The 15,546-nt window shown below is 39.0% G+C and overlaps 1 protein-coding gene across 1 annotated transcript in view; it reads left to right on the top strand.

Moving 5' to 3' along the window:
- The first annotated feature begins 2,730 nt into the window (after positions 1-2,730).
- si:ch73-211e3.1 (trithorax group protein osa) overlaps positions 2,731-15,546 on the top strand; it is a 130,128-nt gene continuing 117,312 nt past the window's right edge. The window contains exon 1 of the mRNA XM_007248102.4: positions 2,731-3,142. Within this exon, the coding sequence (XP_007248164.3) occupies positions 3,095-3,142 (48 nt within the window). The 5' untranslated portion in view covers positions 2,731-3,094. The remainder of the gene's footprint in view (positions 3,143-15,546) is intronic.

Raw genomic sequence — 15,546 nt, forward strand, 5'->3', positions numbered from 1 at the left:
CAACACCATCATCATATGTTATTTGGGTTACTGAGAAATCCTGGTTAAAGAACTAAATTCCAGGCCAGAGCCTTGTCTGTGTTTACACTTACCCCCAATCAGTCACTTTATGAGACGCTTCTATAATACCCCATTACACCCCACCCCCACTCCTACACACTCCTCTCCGTCTGCTTGACGAGAAAAACATACTAAAATCCGGTAAGCACCCTGCACCACCAGCTACTTAGACTGTAAACAATAAATATTCTGTGCTACCAAAAATGCTTCAGAAGAAATGTGCTAAATTCAGTGTTCAGACTGGAGGTTATTTTCGGAAATAAAAAAATACATTTTTACACACAAATAAAATTAAGTTGTATGTATAATTTAAGTAACTTGTATGTAAACTAGAGCTGAAATCGGGCCCAAAAAATCCATCCTGACATGGCCCGAGCCGTGCACATTCTGCTCGAGCTTGACCCGAACCGCCTCATAAACTGACACTATAAGCCCGAGCCTGATTTAAACCTGATTTTTTTTTTGCAAGTAGAGAGTTAAAACTGAACTTTTTTTTTTTTTACATTTTCCGGCTGTTTGAATGGGTGAAATCTGTACAGAATTATTTTAATTAACATTGCAACACTTGAAGAATCATAGATCTATTATTTAAGAAACGTGAGTGTTTATTAAGAACAGCTACACACAGCACTGCAACTTTTTTTTTAAACACAGTTTGATTTGTTACTTTGCTATACTGTGATTACCATAGCATATCTTTATATAAAATGAAAATAGCATTAAAAAACATACGCCTATGTCACAGACCATTTTGTTGAGCCCAACCCAGCCCGAGGAAAGTGGTGAGAAATCTCGGCCCTAGCTGGTCCGAGTTCGGGTTGGACATTGGGTTGGTCTCTGGGTCGGGCACGGGCAGAGAATCTAAAATCTAATGTAAACACTGTTGTATTAAGCACTGAAATGTTTGAGTGACAGATTTTGCTCAACAAATGGTGAGTTAAGTAAATATTGAAATATATAAATGTAATACTGGTGACTGAAGATAAAACATTCTGGTTGCTAGCAGTGCTGACTAATGTAACACAGGCAGTGACTGAAAAACTCATGGGAGCTAATTACAAGAAAACTGTTAGACAGCAAACACACCTGATTATTATCACACCAGCAAATCATTATGAGCCACATTATAAGTAATACATGTTTGTTTTTCATATATTACATTGTACTGTTATGAAGTTGATCTAACATAAGGGAAGCCAGTCAATGTCCTGAACTGCTGTGGGAAATAAAACAAGCTGTGCTTACATAAATGTGACAACAAGACAAAAAGACTTTTCCAAACAGTAAACAGTTATAGCACAGTAATATGTTATAAGTTGGGCACAGAGTTATCAACATTCCTCTGGGACTGGTAAACAAACAGTGCAAGACCCTAGACCTAAGTAGAAATAATAAAGCATGCAAAAAATATGTTTAGCAAAAATATCCCCTTTAAAATATCGTTTAAGTACCGGCTACAGGCAGTGTGAATCTTTTCTATTTATTCAGCCTCTGTGTCTATAAACACAATGTTCATAAGACAATGTGTTTAAAACATTACATTAATTAATTACATGATTGTGTAACTATATGTGTATGTTGTGCTTCGTGAATAATATTAGTTTAATACAGTCTTTGTGTTTTCTTTCATTAGCGCGCAGCTCGTACCCCTTTAAAAGTTTTCTCCAGCCGTTTGTCAAAAGACTCACTAGAACAAACCTCGCATTTGTCCGCTAGGGTTGGCTACTAGATCATTGTAACCCATAGACCGACTGCATGTGAGCGTTAGCTAATAGCCAATTGTAGCGCAGACAGCGGAACGCCAATAGCCAATCGCAGAGTTCAGGGGGCGGACCTAATAGAAAACAGGTGGAAAAACTCTTAAAGGGACACGCACGCTTTCGTTTTTTTTTGACATATTGAAGCTCATATTCCCGCCACTTAAAAAAATAACAGCATTTTTTTTTCGTCATAAGATAAATTGGTATCTCATTATTGTTGTATACTAAGTCATTATTCTGAGATAATGAGTCATTATTTTGAGATACTATTTCATAATTTTGAGTTATTAATGTATTTATGACTTATTAAGTAATTATTTTTAGTTACTAATTCATCATTGTTAGATAATTAATCATTGTTTTGAAATACTAAGTCATATTTTGAGATACTAATTTATTATTTTGAGATAATTAGTCATTATTTTGAGATAATTAGTCATTATTTTGAGTTACTAATTCATAATTTTTAGATACTAATTCATTATTTTGAGATACTAAGTCATTGTTTTGAAATACTAATTAAAAAAATGTGGATAAGTTATTATTTCAAGATACTAAGTCGTTATTTTGAAGATACTCCGTCATTATTTCGAGATTATTATTTTAACCAAGTCATTGTTTTGAGGCAATAGTAGATTGTAAACTACAGAAGGTATGTAAAATCTTCACTGAAGAAAGAAAAAACGATTTTAAATTCCAAAAACAAAGACATATTTCAACATTACAACTAAGTATCCTAAAATAATGACTTAGCAAATCATTTAATAGTGTAAAATTGTTATTTTTTAAGTGGAGGCAATGGGCTTTCATACTGACATGCGGAAAACGGGCGGAAAAAGAAGACAGCGTCTCCTCCTCCTCCTCCACCTCCTCCTCCTCCTACCCCGGCTTTACTCCGCCCTCCAGTCCGGAAGGCAGCGAGAGCTGCTCTCGCAAGTGGCCGCAGATGTGAGCTGAGTTTTTAGGCGCTAGCTGCTGCTGCTGCTGCTGCTGAACCTCAAGCGGACCAACTTTGCCTCCGTACACTTGCACGGCAATGTCATATTTGCTCCTTAGCTCCTTGTTTTATAGCGAGCACCGATTTGCGGTGTATTTTATTCTTGTTTGACGCGGTCAGCAAACAGCCACGGAGGGACTGATTAATTCCAACTGAATTTCACGCTTCTTTTTTTGTACGTTTATTTTATTGTATATCGGTTCGATTACTCTGACGGTTCACACACTGAAACAAAAGTGGATTTAACCGTGGCTCCGCCGTGTAGCAGCACTCCAAGATGCTCCTGGTCTCCCAGCGGCTAGACTCACCTCGCATGGACCCATTAGTGAGTTGATGAGCTTTTGATTGCTGTTTATTGCCATGTGTTTTTGAATGGGTCTGCGGGTGTATCTGAGTGTGTGTGAATAAGAGCGCGTGCGTTTATGTTTGTGTATGTATGTATGTGTGTGAGTGTGTGTGTGTTGGGAGGGGGTTAATAATGAGTAGCGGCTCATTAAAACTTGAGCACGCTTCTGTGTTGATTCACTTCTTTATCTCTGACCCACTGAAGGGGGGCTTTAAACTTCTTTAAACTGTGTGTGTGTGGGGGGGGGGCTATAACTGAAAGATCCCTCGCTCACGTGCTTTTTTTTAGCATCTGAAAAGAGGAGCAGTTACAGGGTTTGTACACTTGGTCGTTATCTTGTAGTATTAGCTGGCTAACGTTGTTTTATCGATGTTAATATAGGAGCCTACATTATTAAAGCGGGGCATGTAGCTAGGTTAAGCATCTCTCTGAGCTGTTTAAAGCCAGGCGGACACTGTGCGATTTTAGCCCGATTTTAAGCCCGATATGGTCGGATGCGACTGAATTTCATGATCGGGCCGAATTTTAGCTTGATCGTGCGTCGTTTGTCGTGCAGTGTGAGAGGGGAAGCGATGTCCGATTAATTGCCCATAGGAGCTGCGAATGAGCAGTCGGACGCGACCAGGGATTTCTGACATGCCAGAAATTTTGGTCGCTTGTCTCACAGTGTGAGCTGTTTTGCGGGCCGATTTCTTAACGTCACGACCTGTTTTCCCAAAAATCTGCACAGTAACTATAAATAATTATTAGTCATATTTATTTCTGTCAGTTATAAGGATTTATATTTATGTTCGGTACACAGACTTATAGCTTAATATAGCAGACACACATTCTGCTGTTTAAGAATTTCAACAGATGCTTATTCTCAGTCAATAGCTGGAGTTTTTGAAAAGAAAAATTAAAAGAGAAAATATCTTTGACAAACATAAATTTATTTTATTTCACTTTGCTATTATATCTGAAAAATAAAGCACATTGTCAGCCTCTGGTGCTGCCCGTCAATTATATAAAACTTAAAACATGCACAGAAATATAAAGCTATATTTTATAATTCGTTTCTTTTCGCCAGGGCAAATTTATTAAAATTATAAATATGTTAATTTATTAATTAAAATCTCGTCCAGTGCTCCAGAATATTAGCCACGCAAAGCCAGCTTAGCGCAGCGCGTGGCATTGCGCGCGGCATTGCCCGCATAATAACCTCTGTCTTCTAAAATAAACGTTTTAATAAATAAGGTCGGAGAAGTGTAGTATAATTAGTGCTATTAAACTTACTAAAGCTAATAAATGTACTGATAATTAATCAAGATAAATCAGACAAAATGCGCTGCGCCTCTCTCTCGCTCTCTTTCGCAGCGCAGAGCTGAATTCAGCGCGAGGCTACAGGAACTCAGTTCAGTTGAATAAAAATAAGTAAGGGCCTGTAAGTACAAGCAAAGGACCTGTAAGTAAATATAGTCAAATATAAAGAATAGTTTGAGGTTTTGGTGAGCTGTTTTCATGATTTGAAACTGAAACTAACTGAAACTTTGATTATTCTGCAGAAAGCCTGGGTTATTTTAAACGAATTTTTAATGAGTTTATATTTTATATTTTTTATTTATTCATTTAAATTATTTTTCTTCTTTTATTAATCAAATCATTAAATATATATCTTCATAAGATATAATTTTTTTTGTGTTGCAAAACCAGTTTTTACATAAACAATAAACAGAATAAAAAATAAAATTATTTTATTTTATTTAAGCTGCTGGTGTTTCTTTCGCAGCCTGACGGGCAGTCATTTTTCTATGCGCTCTCCTTCTGTAAAACGGACAACCCGTAGAGTCCACGTCGCCTCAGCCACCTGCGAGTCCATGTACGTCTCTTCCGTGGACTTTCAGCGCACAACAGGGCACAAATAAGCAAAGCTAAGCGCTTTCTTTTGCAAGGCGTTGTGTTGAAGCGAGAGTTTGTACGCAAAGAAAGCTCCGCCTACGGGCTGCGTTTAGACGTGCAGTGTAAGCTCCCCCGTCGCAGCAGGTCAGTCGGACCGTACAGTGTGTGCAGATGAATCGCAGGCGTTGTTCATACACGACAAACGATTCAAACGTGCTGTTTGAGCTCTCCAGAACGCATCCGATTAAAAAAATCGCACAGTGTCCGCCTGGCTTAAGTGCACGAGTCTCACACGTTATTGGTAATTAGTATAGGTTTTAGTAAAGAACATCGACTAAATGTTAATTGTTTGCATTTCTTTTTAATGTTGATGATTGAATAAACAACCTTAAGATAACAAAAATGAATATATTTATTATTTAGCATTGCCTAATAGGCTTTGGCTAGTGTTGAAATTGTGCCATTGAACGTTCTTCCACACTCTAGGTGCTCCCCTCTATTAATATTAATAATAATTTTAATTATTATTATTATTATTATTAATCGATCATATTTAAATGTCCCTTTTTACACTTTTAGAACACAGTATATGAGCTATAAGAATAGCATACCCAGTTGGCACACAACCGACCTTCAACGTTAAAATGTGGTTGAAATATGATTTAAGTAATGTCTGTTGTTGTTTCAACGTTGAATGTTAATGTTAAATGGTTGTGCAAACGTTTAAATTGTAACGTTGAATCAGCATAATGTCCTCAATCTTCTGCCTTTTGGAGTAGCATTTTACATTTCATCACTATACAATTAAAGAAATGGTTGGATGGAGGAAAGAAAAAGTGGTTTTATTTCCCATCTTCAGTAATTGCTTTTTAATTTGGCACCAATTCTTCACCATACCTGGGGGAATGTTTATGTTCTATTTGTTTTACTGTTGTGTTATTGAGATCAGATGTTGAATCAGATAGTGAAAAAGGTAGTGGTGGGTAACATTCTTTATACTCAGCTTTACTACAGGGATGTAAGTTTATTGTTTTAGTGAGCTATGGTTTATTAAAGGTTGAACGTACAACGTTGAAACAACCTTTCATATCAACGACACATATAGCCTACGCAATTTAATTAGGTATCTTAAGTTAAGTAATACAAACAATACATAAGAAAGTGTAAGGTTGAATTAGTGTTGAATCAACGTGATAAAATCAGTGTGTGCACAAATAAATCAATGTTGTTTCAATGCTAAAAAAAAAATTAACGTTGATACAACATACTTTACGCTATTTCGCTACTAATAATAGATAATAGCCTGCCTTAGACTTGTCACGTTGACGATATCTTTATCGGACCATATAGGCAATTATGCTTTAACAAAAAAATAATCGCGATAAACGATAGTATTGTCATCGTAACACCAGAAAAACTGTTTAATGACGTAAGCGATCTTAAAGCATTGTTTGACAAAAGCGTTAAATAGTGTGAGGTTAGAGCGCAGCGCGCGCTCCAGCTACATTAACCTATATGTGACAGTGGAGCGCGTGTTAATGTATGGTTCTGTGGGGGAACGCGCTGCTGCGGCTAAAGCACGCGCCCTGCTGAAGAGCACCTCTTTGTTTTAGCGCGGCTGAGGAGGAATATCGCTGAGCTGAGCAGAGTAGAGCACAGTAGAGGAAGGTTGCTGGTTGCGTCCGGAGCTGTAGACAAAAAGAGAAAGACATAGAGAGAGCGAGAGAATGAAAGAAAGGCGAGGATGCGGAGAAAGAGAGCGGAGCGGGGCTCTGCAGAAATCTGCGCGGGGGTCAGGCGCTGCAGAGCGGGGCAGGAGTTTAACAGAGGGAGCGTGGTTGTGTAGTGGTGGTTAGGGGGGTAGGGGGGGTGTGTGTGTGTTTGAGGGGAGGGGAGGGGGGCAGATGGAGGCTGCGATCACACTGACAGGCAGAGGGTGTGTGTATGTGTGTGTGTGTGCGGGATTAAGCTACTGGAGGAATACGTAATGGGATTAAAGCAAGTGGCGGAAGAATACATCCCCTTGCCTGCAAAAAGCAAGCAAAAGCCACCAATGAGAGAAACACGTCTCTCTGCTTTATTAGACTGCTGTTAATATATGTGTAAACAGAGTATAAACGTGTTTTTTACAGTAGTAGCAGAAGATATAGCGTAAAACACACCGTTTATACAGGACTAGGCTTCTGAACTAGCGTGCGCGTGCAGCCCCGTCGCTCAATAATCCCAGCCAATTAACTAAAGAGGGCTACCGCGCGTCATAACGCAGGGCACGCCCCCTTCGCTTTGTTAGGATTTTGCTTAAACACACCTCGCTTGTATACAGTGCATTACAGGGATAGTAGAGCATGCAGTGCAATGTGTTTGTGAGTGTTTGTGGAATATAGAAAAAACATCTATGTTTTTTTATTATTAATTTATTCTGTTTAGCCAACAAAAACAATTATTCTACGTTATGGCTATGTTACACTGGTGCACACTGGTGTGAATAATGCAGTGTGGATGAAGGAGAATGAAGAATAAACGAGATGGATGGAAGGGGGTGGGGGGGGGGTCACTGGAATTCAATGTAGATTGAAATATATGGAAACAAGTGTCAAATTTCTGTGTGTCTGTGCCAATGTCTGTGTGTATGTGTGTAGGTTTTTAATCAGATTGATTGATTTTTTTTATACCAGTGTAATAGAGCTATAGTGTACATAACCTAGATTGAAGATGCTCATCTCTCTGATGCTGTGCCGAGATTCCCCCGTATTCAATTAAAGCCGCCGCATGAACCAGTGAATGAATGAATGTCTGCAGCCTCAATGTCTGTCCTCGCTTTTAATTAGTATTCATGCATATTCATAAAGGACGTGACCCCGCCCCCATCCTTATGTTGTTTAGTAACCATTAACCCCAGTGGACAGGTGCTGACAGGCTGTTCTCTAAATCAACATCCCGGGGTGTGTTTCTTTTTTTTATTATTTTTTTTATGATGATGTGATGTTGGAACTGATTGCGTGTGTGAGTGTGTTCTAGGGGTGGAAAGGTGAGGTGAGGTGGGGGGAGGTGTATATCAAATTAATTCAAGCATGTTGAATGCAGGAAATGCAGGAATGCTGTAGGCAGGAGGTCTGTATTGCTGAAAGCTGCCCTTTACTGGTCTTCGGGGAGCTCTGAAGGCGCTCATATAGGGTATGAGGGCTGTAGCGATTTGGAACATTTGAAGTGCTGTATCCTCTTGTCCCTAAATTAAAGGAAACTAAAAGGAGTATTTGAACTAAATGTCGTCTGTCACATGCAATCGATTAGTGCAGACAATAATTTTGATTTGTTTCTCTGTACTTGGTAGGGAAACAAAAGCTCATTAAGTCCAAGCTTGCTTAGAATAGATGCCAAGGGTTAGATTATGCTTCTATTATGTTTTCTGTTCTTTTGTAAGTACTAGGAAATTGTTATTCATCATTGTAATTGAACACATATTATGGAAATGGCAGATGGAAATGTCAGTGTTTCTTTAATACATGTCAATGTGATGCCTATTGTTATTACTGCTATTACTGTTGTTATGACTGTAAATACTGTTGTTAGTGCTGTTGTTGTTGTAGTAGTTGTTGATGACGAGATTTAAAAGCATTGCTTTCTAAGGCCAGTTTGACCATTTCAGAAACACCATGTGGTTTGTGTGAACTACACCCACGGTGGGTTTCCCGCACCGGATCTTTCTGCTCGTTTTTTTTCCCCTTCGTAGTTTTCTGAACTGATCTACGGCCAAATTAGTCAGAGTGCTTTGAAGTCGCTGGTGAAGAAAGAAGAAAAAGCAGAAAGGGCGAGCTGGAATGTGCGCTGCTGCTCAGATCTAAGCCCGCTGAAAGTGGCAGGGTAGCCGTCACCCGGCTCTGCGCGGACTTGGATCCACCTCAAAGTGGAGCTAGAACGGAAAACAACAACAGTGTGTGTGAACTTTCATCTCGCCGACAGCCTTAAAGGATGAGATTACTGAATGTAGTGTGAGTGGAGGGGTAATCGAGAGGTCGCTTTTGTTCCAGGGGGCTGTCTGTGGCTCATGGCTTTTTGCGTAGAGATGAAAATTTGTGTCTTTGTGTCACCTTTTGAGCAGCGCTACTTTTCATTTTTTTTCACTATGAAAGGACAAGGAGATTGTGCTGTATCTGCAGTACAGGGACATATGGTGTATCCCGGTGAGAGAGAGAAGAAGGAATAGCATGGGGTAGGGATATGCTGCTGAGAGAGAGAAAGAGAGAGTGAGAGAGAGAGAAAATAAGAGAGAGAGTGAGGGAGTATTTGGCCTTGAATGTGTTAGCCAAGGCCAGCTGTTGGGTGAAAGACACACACACAAACACACACACACACACATACACACACACACATCCATACACACATACCAGCGATATAATCATATAAACCATTAACAGCAAAGTGCATACTGTTCATTCAAAGAGTTTGGGAAGTACCATTTGACTTATTATACTCATTACATGAGGTAATTGCCACCTCTTCCCAGTTGCTTTTAAACAAACACACACACACACACACACACACAGACATACTTAGACACACACACATAGAGGAAGAGGGTGGTAGTGAGCGAAACAGTTATTACACCAGTTAACAGTTCTGTAGACCATAAGTACACTCTTAAAATAAGCATGACCTAATTATTCTGGCTTTGGATGTTCAGTTCTAGGAAATAAATGGTATAAAACCGGTGGTAGACATGAGGTAGAGCCATGTAGGCCTGGAACATTATGGGATTTTAGTACGATATATAAACTGATCATGTTGTGTTACCTCAACAATGGGCAGATTGGAACACCAATACCTGTATACATTGTGCGGTGCTATCTTGTGAGTCTTGTGAGGTTGAACAGAGGCCAGGGGTTATAAAGCCCCTCAGCATTGAGGTGTGAAACAGTGGAACTATGTTCTATGGAAAGATAAAGCTCCTCTTTAGTACGTTTTTTAAAGTAACGAGTTGGGGAATTGGGGATGAGATGGGAGAGTGGTGATCATCCAGCATCCTGACCTTACTAATTCACACTTGCCACTTAATGCAATCAAACCCTTATAGTAAAATCTTGTAGAAAGCCTTCCTTGAACATGTTTTAATGCTTTAATGCTAGGGGTGGGCGATATGGCTCTAAAATGATATCACAATATTTCAGGGTATTTTTGCGATAACGATATACTTGGCGATATAGGAAAACTAAAATAATTCATTCATTTCAGGAATATAGAATAATAGTACAACAGAATAATCATAATGTGGCAAAATTAATAATATAGCATACAATAATATAATGCAGCAAATAATATTGCAGAATATTTAGTGCATGCATATAAACTGCAAACTAAAACAATTATACAATAAATACACCTAAAGCTTCACAGTGAATAATAGACTACTTTTAAGACAGAACAGCCCTATTATCACGATATGGATTTTTAATATCATGGTATTTCTGTGTCACGATATATTGTATACGATATAATATTGCCCACCCCTATTTAATGCCCATTTAGTGTAGCTGTTAGAAACTAAAGTCCAGTTTGAAAGAGGAATAATACTACATACCAGATGTTCGATTGTTAAAAACATTAGCCTAACATTTTCCAGTACTAAATAAAGAAGAAATTACTTGACACCAAACACCAAAACATCAGTTGAGAAGCTATTGGGGTGATGAAGTATATCTAGAGTCAGGGATGTGTGGTAAATTTCAAATTCCACCTGAATATTCATTTGAATATTGAAAGGAATAAAATGGGGCTTTCCTCTAAGAGCTTTCAGATGCTGTAGATGAACAATATATGTAGATGACAAAATATTAATGTTGTGATATATCGTATTATTTTCATTTATGATATATTATTGATATGTCATCATATATCAATATTTCTTTTGAAACATAGGCACTATAAACGAATAGAAATTCTTAAATTTGCCCCCAATTTGACTAAATACAGTCACTGCTTCATTACTCATTGCGCTAATCAAATGAATATGATAAATCTGCTTGTGCAGTGAAACTGACACCAATACACACTGTACTTACCGTAATTCCTGGAATTTATTTTTTAAGGAGTATTTTATCCTCTTCAGCAACAAAGATTATTGATATATCAAGTATGGTAACACAGATTCACAGTATCATGATATCATCATATTGTGACATATCTTGTGATCCCTGCTCCCAATAAACAGAACAGTAGAACAACACATGTAGGCCTATATCCTTTATTATGCTATTATTCAGTACCATACCAGTGACATAAAATATCATTATTTATCATTATTTATTTATTTTTTTGACTTTGTTTATCATCCAATCAAAAATGCTTATCATACGAGGCCAAAATAAGTGATATTTGCTTATAAAAGAGCTTTAAAGAGCAGAAACAGAAGAAATAGTGAAGAACAGGGAGAGGTGGAGGGAAAAAATGAGTATCACATTTTAACCCACCGAGTAAGATGTTCATGTTTTCCTGCTTTCATTCAGGATCTGTAGTCCAACTTTCTGTGCAAGGAGAGCGCTGGTGAGTGAGTGAGCGAGTGAGCAAGAGAGGGAGTTGAAAATCCAGAGAGTGTGGAGAAAATAAGAGGAGCGAGGGGAAGAGAGAAAGAGAGAGAGAGAGAGTGCGTCAGTCCGACTATCAGGCGAACCCTCATCAGGAAATAACAGTGTTGCCTAGGGAATGGAAAACAAACAGGAGCTACATACCAAATATCAGGTTGTGTGTGTGTGTGTGTGTGTCTGTGTTAGTCAGTCAGTGTGCTTTCTTTTTCCTTCTCTTTTCAGACAGTGCACAAAAAGCATGGGGCAGGGGAGCCCAGAACATGCTCTAAGTGAACCCACCCTCACTGCACACTCACACTCTTGCTGAAGATCGAGTGTGGCTGACAGCTGCTGTGGAGGTAGCTTATCAGCCTTCACTGTTGCCTCAGATAAGTGGAGAGAAAGGGAAAAACAGCGATAGGACGGGGAACGACGGTGCGCGCCTCGTTCACCAATACACTCTCAGACAGTGCACTTTGTTCTGAAGAAAAGCTGCCTTGAGCAACACAGACTGAAGAAACACTGCTTTATGTGAACACCTGCATCAACTCATGATGATGATTATGATGAAACACAAGCACTTTTCACATTTAGAAGCAGTATATTGCAGTATGTTTTAGATAATATATCTTTATAACGATGTAATTGTGTCAATAAGTACACTGTTAGTTATTTAACATTTAAGAATTTAAGTGAAGTAGCCTATTAGTGGTGTAAAAATATTCTATTCTATCGGCACTACTTCTCTGTTTAGGAGGGACAATTAGTTTCACCTGTTCTGATTTAATAGTAATTGAATAGTAAGTAACTCTAGTTCCCCAATAAGCACTGGAGTATTAGTGCTTAAAAGTAATGCTGATGCTTCTCCAGCAGTGATAGCCTTGGTTATCAGTAGGCTACAGGCTAAAATACTCACCTCTGAACGGTCAAAGATCTAGCACTTAGCACAGTAGATGGGTAATGCTAATGCTGCTCCAGCAGTGCTAGCCGGTGTTAGCAGGAGGCTAAAGGCCAACAATACTCACCTCTGAATGGTCAAAGACCTAGCGCTTAGCACGGTTAGCGGGTAATGCTAATGCTGCTCCAGCAGTGATAGCCAGGGTTAGCAGGAGGCTACAGGCCAATAATACTCAACTCTGAACGGTCAAAGATCTAGCGCTTTGCACAGTAAGCAGGTAATACTAATGCTGTGTCAGCAGTGCCAGCCAGGGTTAGCAAAATCCAATAATAGTCACCTCTGAACGGCCCAGGAGCTACTGCAGTTAGCGGCTAATGCTAATACTGCTGGATAACTAAACTGAAACTCCTGTATAATGCTGAACTTCAGCAGAGTGGCTTTACTGCTCCTTACAACCTGACTAATAACATTTACCGTATTTTTCGGACTATAAGGCGCACCGTATTATAAGACGCACTATCAAAGAACGCCTATTTTCTGCTATTTTTCCATACATAGGGCGCATCGCATTATAAGGCGCGTTAAGTGACACTAGAAAGGGTGCCTATATCAAAGTGAACAGGGGTGGCGCCATGTTTCCCTTCCCCCACCGGGGGTGGTCGCTTGCCGGTGGAGCGTCTCAGTATACAAATCTAACGTTAGCTCTTTCAAAGTCAAACGAGTGCTGGATATTAATCTACACAGATTCCTCTCCTGAAAACTGTTTATTTGGGTGAGTAACGTGCTTCAGTTTATTTACAGTAAGCTTAGATTTCCAGATGTCCACTAAGGCTTGCTGCACCAGCGTTAGCATAGCTATCCGCTAGCACGCTAGCTAGTCACCTAAACTAGTAAAGTTAACCCAAACTTAAATGACAGCGTTACACTGAGTAATCCTGCGTGTTCTGGTAAGACAGTGAGATAATAGCTAGCGATTCGTCCCCCGTAGCTTGTTTTAACACGGTAAACAAGCAGATTACAGGCTGATAAAACTCACCTCTGAGAGAGTTAGCGCTTAGCATCTAGCTAATGCTAGCCAGGCAAAGCAGCACAGACTTACAGGCCGATAACTCACCTCTGAACGGTGAACGCTTAGCGATTAGCATCTAACTCTAATAATACTGCTCCAGCAGTATTAAAAGTGCTAAATTTAGAAAATACTGATCTCTGAACAGTGAAAAAGCTAGCTAGCTAAGCGGTTAGCATCTAGCTAATGCTATTGCTGCTCCAGCCTCGGAGCGGCACGGCTCTGCACGGAGTGTGTGTTTACTGCTCCTTACACCTGACAGGTAAAATTTAGATAATACTGATCTCTGAACAGTGAATAAGCTAGCTAATGCTATTTGCTGCTCCAGCCTCGGAGCTGCACGGCTCTGGACTCTGTATAGCACTGAAACTCTGTATAACGCTGCACGGAGTGTGTGTTTACTGCTCCTTACAACCTGACGAGTAAAATTTAGATAATACTGATCTCAGTGAATAAGCTAGCTAGCTTAGCGGTTAGCATCTAGCTAATGCTATTGCTGCTCAGCCTCGGAGCTGCACGGCTCTGGACTCTGTATAGCACTGAAACTCTGTATAACGCTGCACGGAGTGTGTGTTTACTGCTCCTTACAACCTGACGAGTAAAATTTAGATAATACTGATCTCAGTGAATAAGCTAGCTAGCTTAGCGGTTAGCATCTAGCTAATGCTATTGCTGCTCAGCCTTGGAGCTGCACGGCTCTGGACTCTGTATAGCACTGAAACTCTCTATAACGCTGCACGGAGTGTGTGTTTACGGCTCCTTACAACCTGACGAGTAAAATCCATACAAAAGGCGCACCGTATTATAAGACGCACTGTCAATTTTTGTGAAAATTAAAAGTTTTTAAGTGCGCCTTATAGTCCGAAAAATACGGTATAACAAATGTAAGGATTTTAAGTGCTCCTAACTTCTATATCCTCCATTGCTAATATACATAATTATTTGTAAGTCACTTTGAATAAAAGTCTCCATTAAATGTAATGTAATGTAAGTATTTATTTCTTTAGATTGGATTTTATTCACGTGAAAGTGTCACAATACAGCATCACGATATGCTGGAGGTCAAGTTTTTCCCAATACTCAGCCCTATAGTCTATCAACAGGGTCAGAAATGCATCTCTGGCCTTTTTTGTGTTTGTTTTGTTGTCAAGAAATGACAAAGGAGGAATTTTTCTTCTGCGGTTTATTTTTTATAGAACACTTCATACACAAAGGCCATTCAAAGAGCTTTATATAAATCCAAGCCAAAGCAAACAGCTTAAAATACACTTGAGTATAATAGCAGAATAATACTTACACTCAAGTCGCTTCATGTGCTGTAAGTAAGGAAGAACAGCTTGTATAAGTTATTAATTCTTCCATGAGATAGCAGTCTTAACCTTTAGTCTCCAATAGAGTCTTCAGGTACGTTATACTTTTAGCAGAAGGGCTTCTTTGCGGTACTAAAGGCTTCAAAAGGTTTTCCTTGTGCTCAGTAACATGCAACCAGTCATAGGACTATTTAGCCTCCTAAGACCTGAACATTTTTTTTTTGCTGTTTGGGCTAATCGGCACCTGATTGTCTAAAAACAACGAATGATCTTTTTATATGAAGTAGTTGCTGAGAAAAATTATGAGGACCTTAGTTTTATATTTCGATAGAGTCCTAGCAGGTTAAGCAAAGTGGTTCTATATGTTGTTGCAGTTCTGTACAGAACCATTGTTCTTACTAAGAAAAAAAACACAAAAGAACCAATATTGTCTTTATTGTAATTTGTTGGACTATGTAATTCAAATCGTAGTTGCAAAATCTTTTTTATACATCTATTATATAGATTTGATATGAACACTTCATGCATCTTAAGGATTAAAATTATATCTAGAAAATCCCAATCTACGTCAAAATGCAAGTGTAAACACACCCGAGAAGCATTTAAACCAGCAGATACAAATCTGATTACTCAAACCACCTTAGAACATTCAGGTCATATCAGTGTAAACAGGT

Source organism: Astyanax mexicanus, chromosome 8 (genome assembly GCF_023375975.1).
Source record: "Astyanax mexicanus isolate ESR-SI-001 chromosome 8, AstMex3_surface, whole genome shotgun sequence".
In the NCBI taxonomy this organism is placed as follows: domain Eukaryota; kingdom Metazoa; phylum Chordata; class Actinopteri; order Characiformes; family Acestrorhamphidae; genus Astyanax; species Astyanax mexicanus.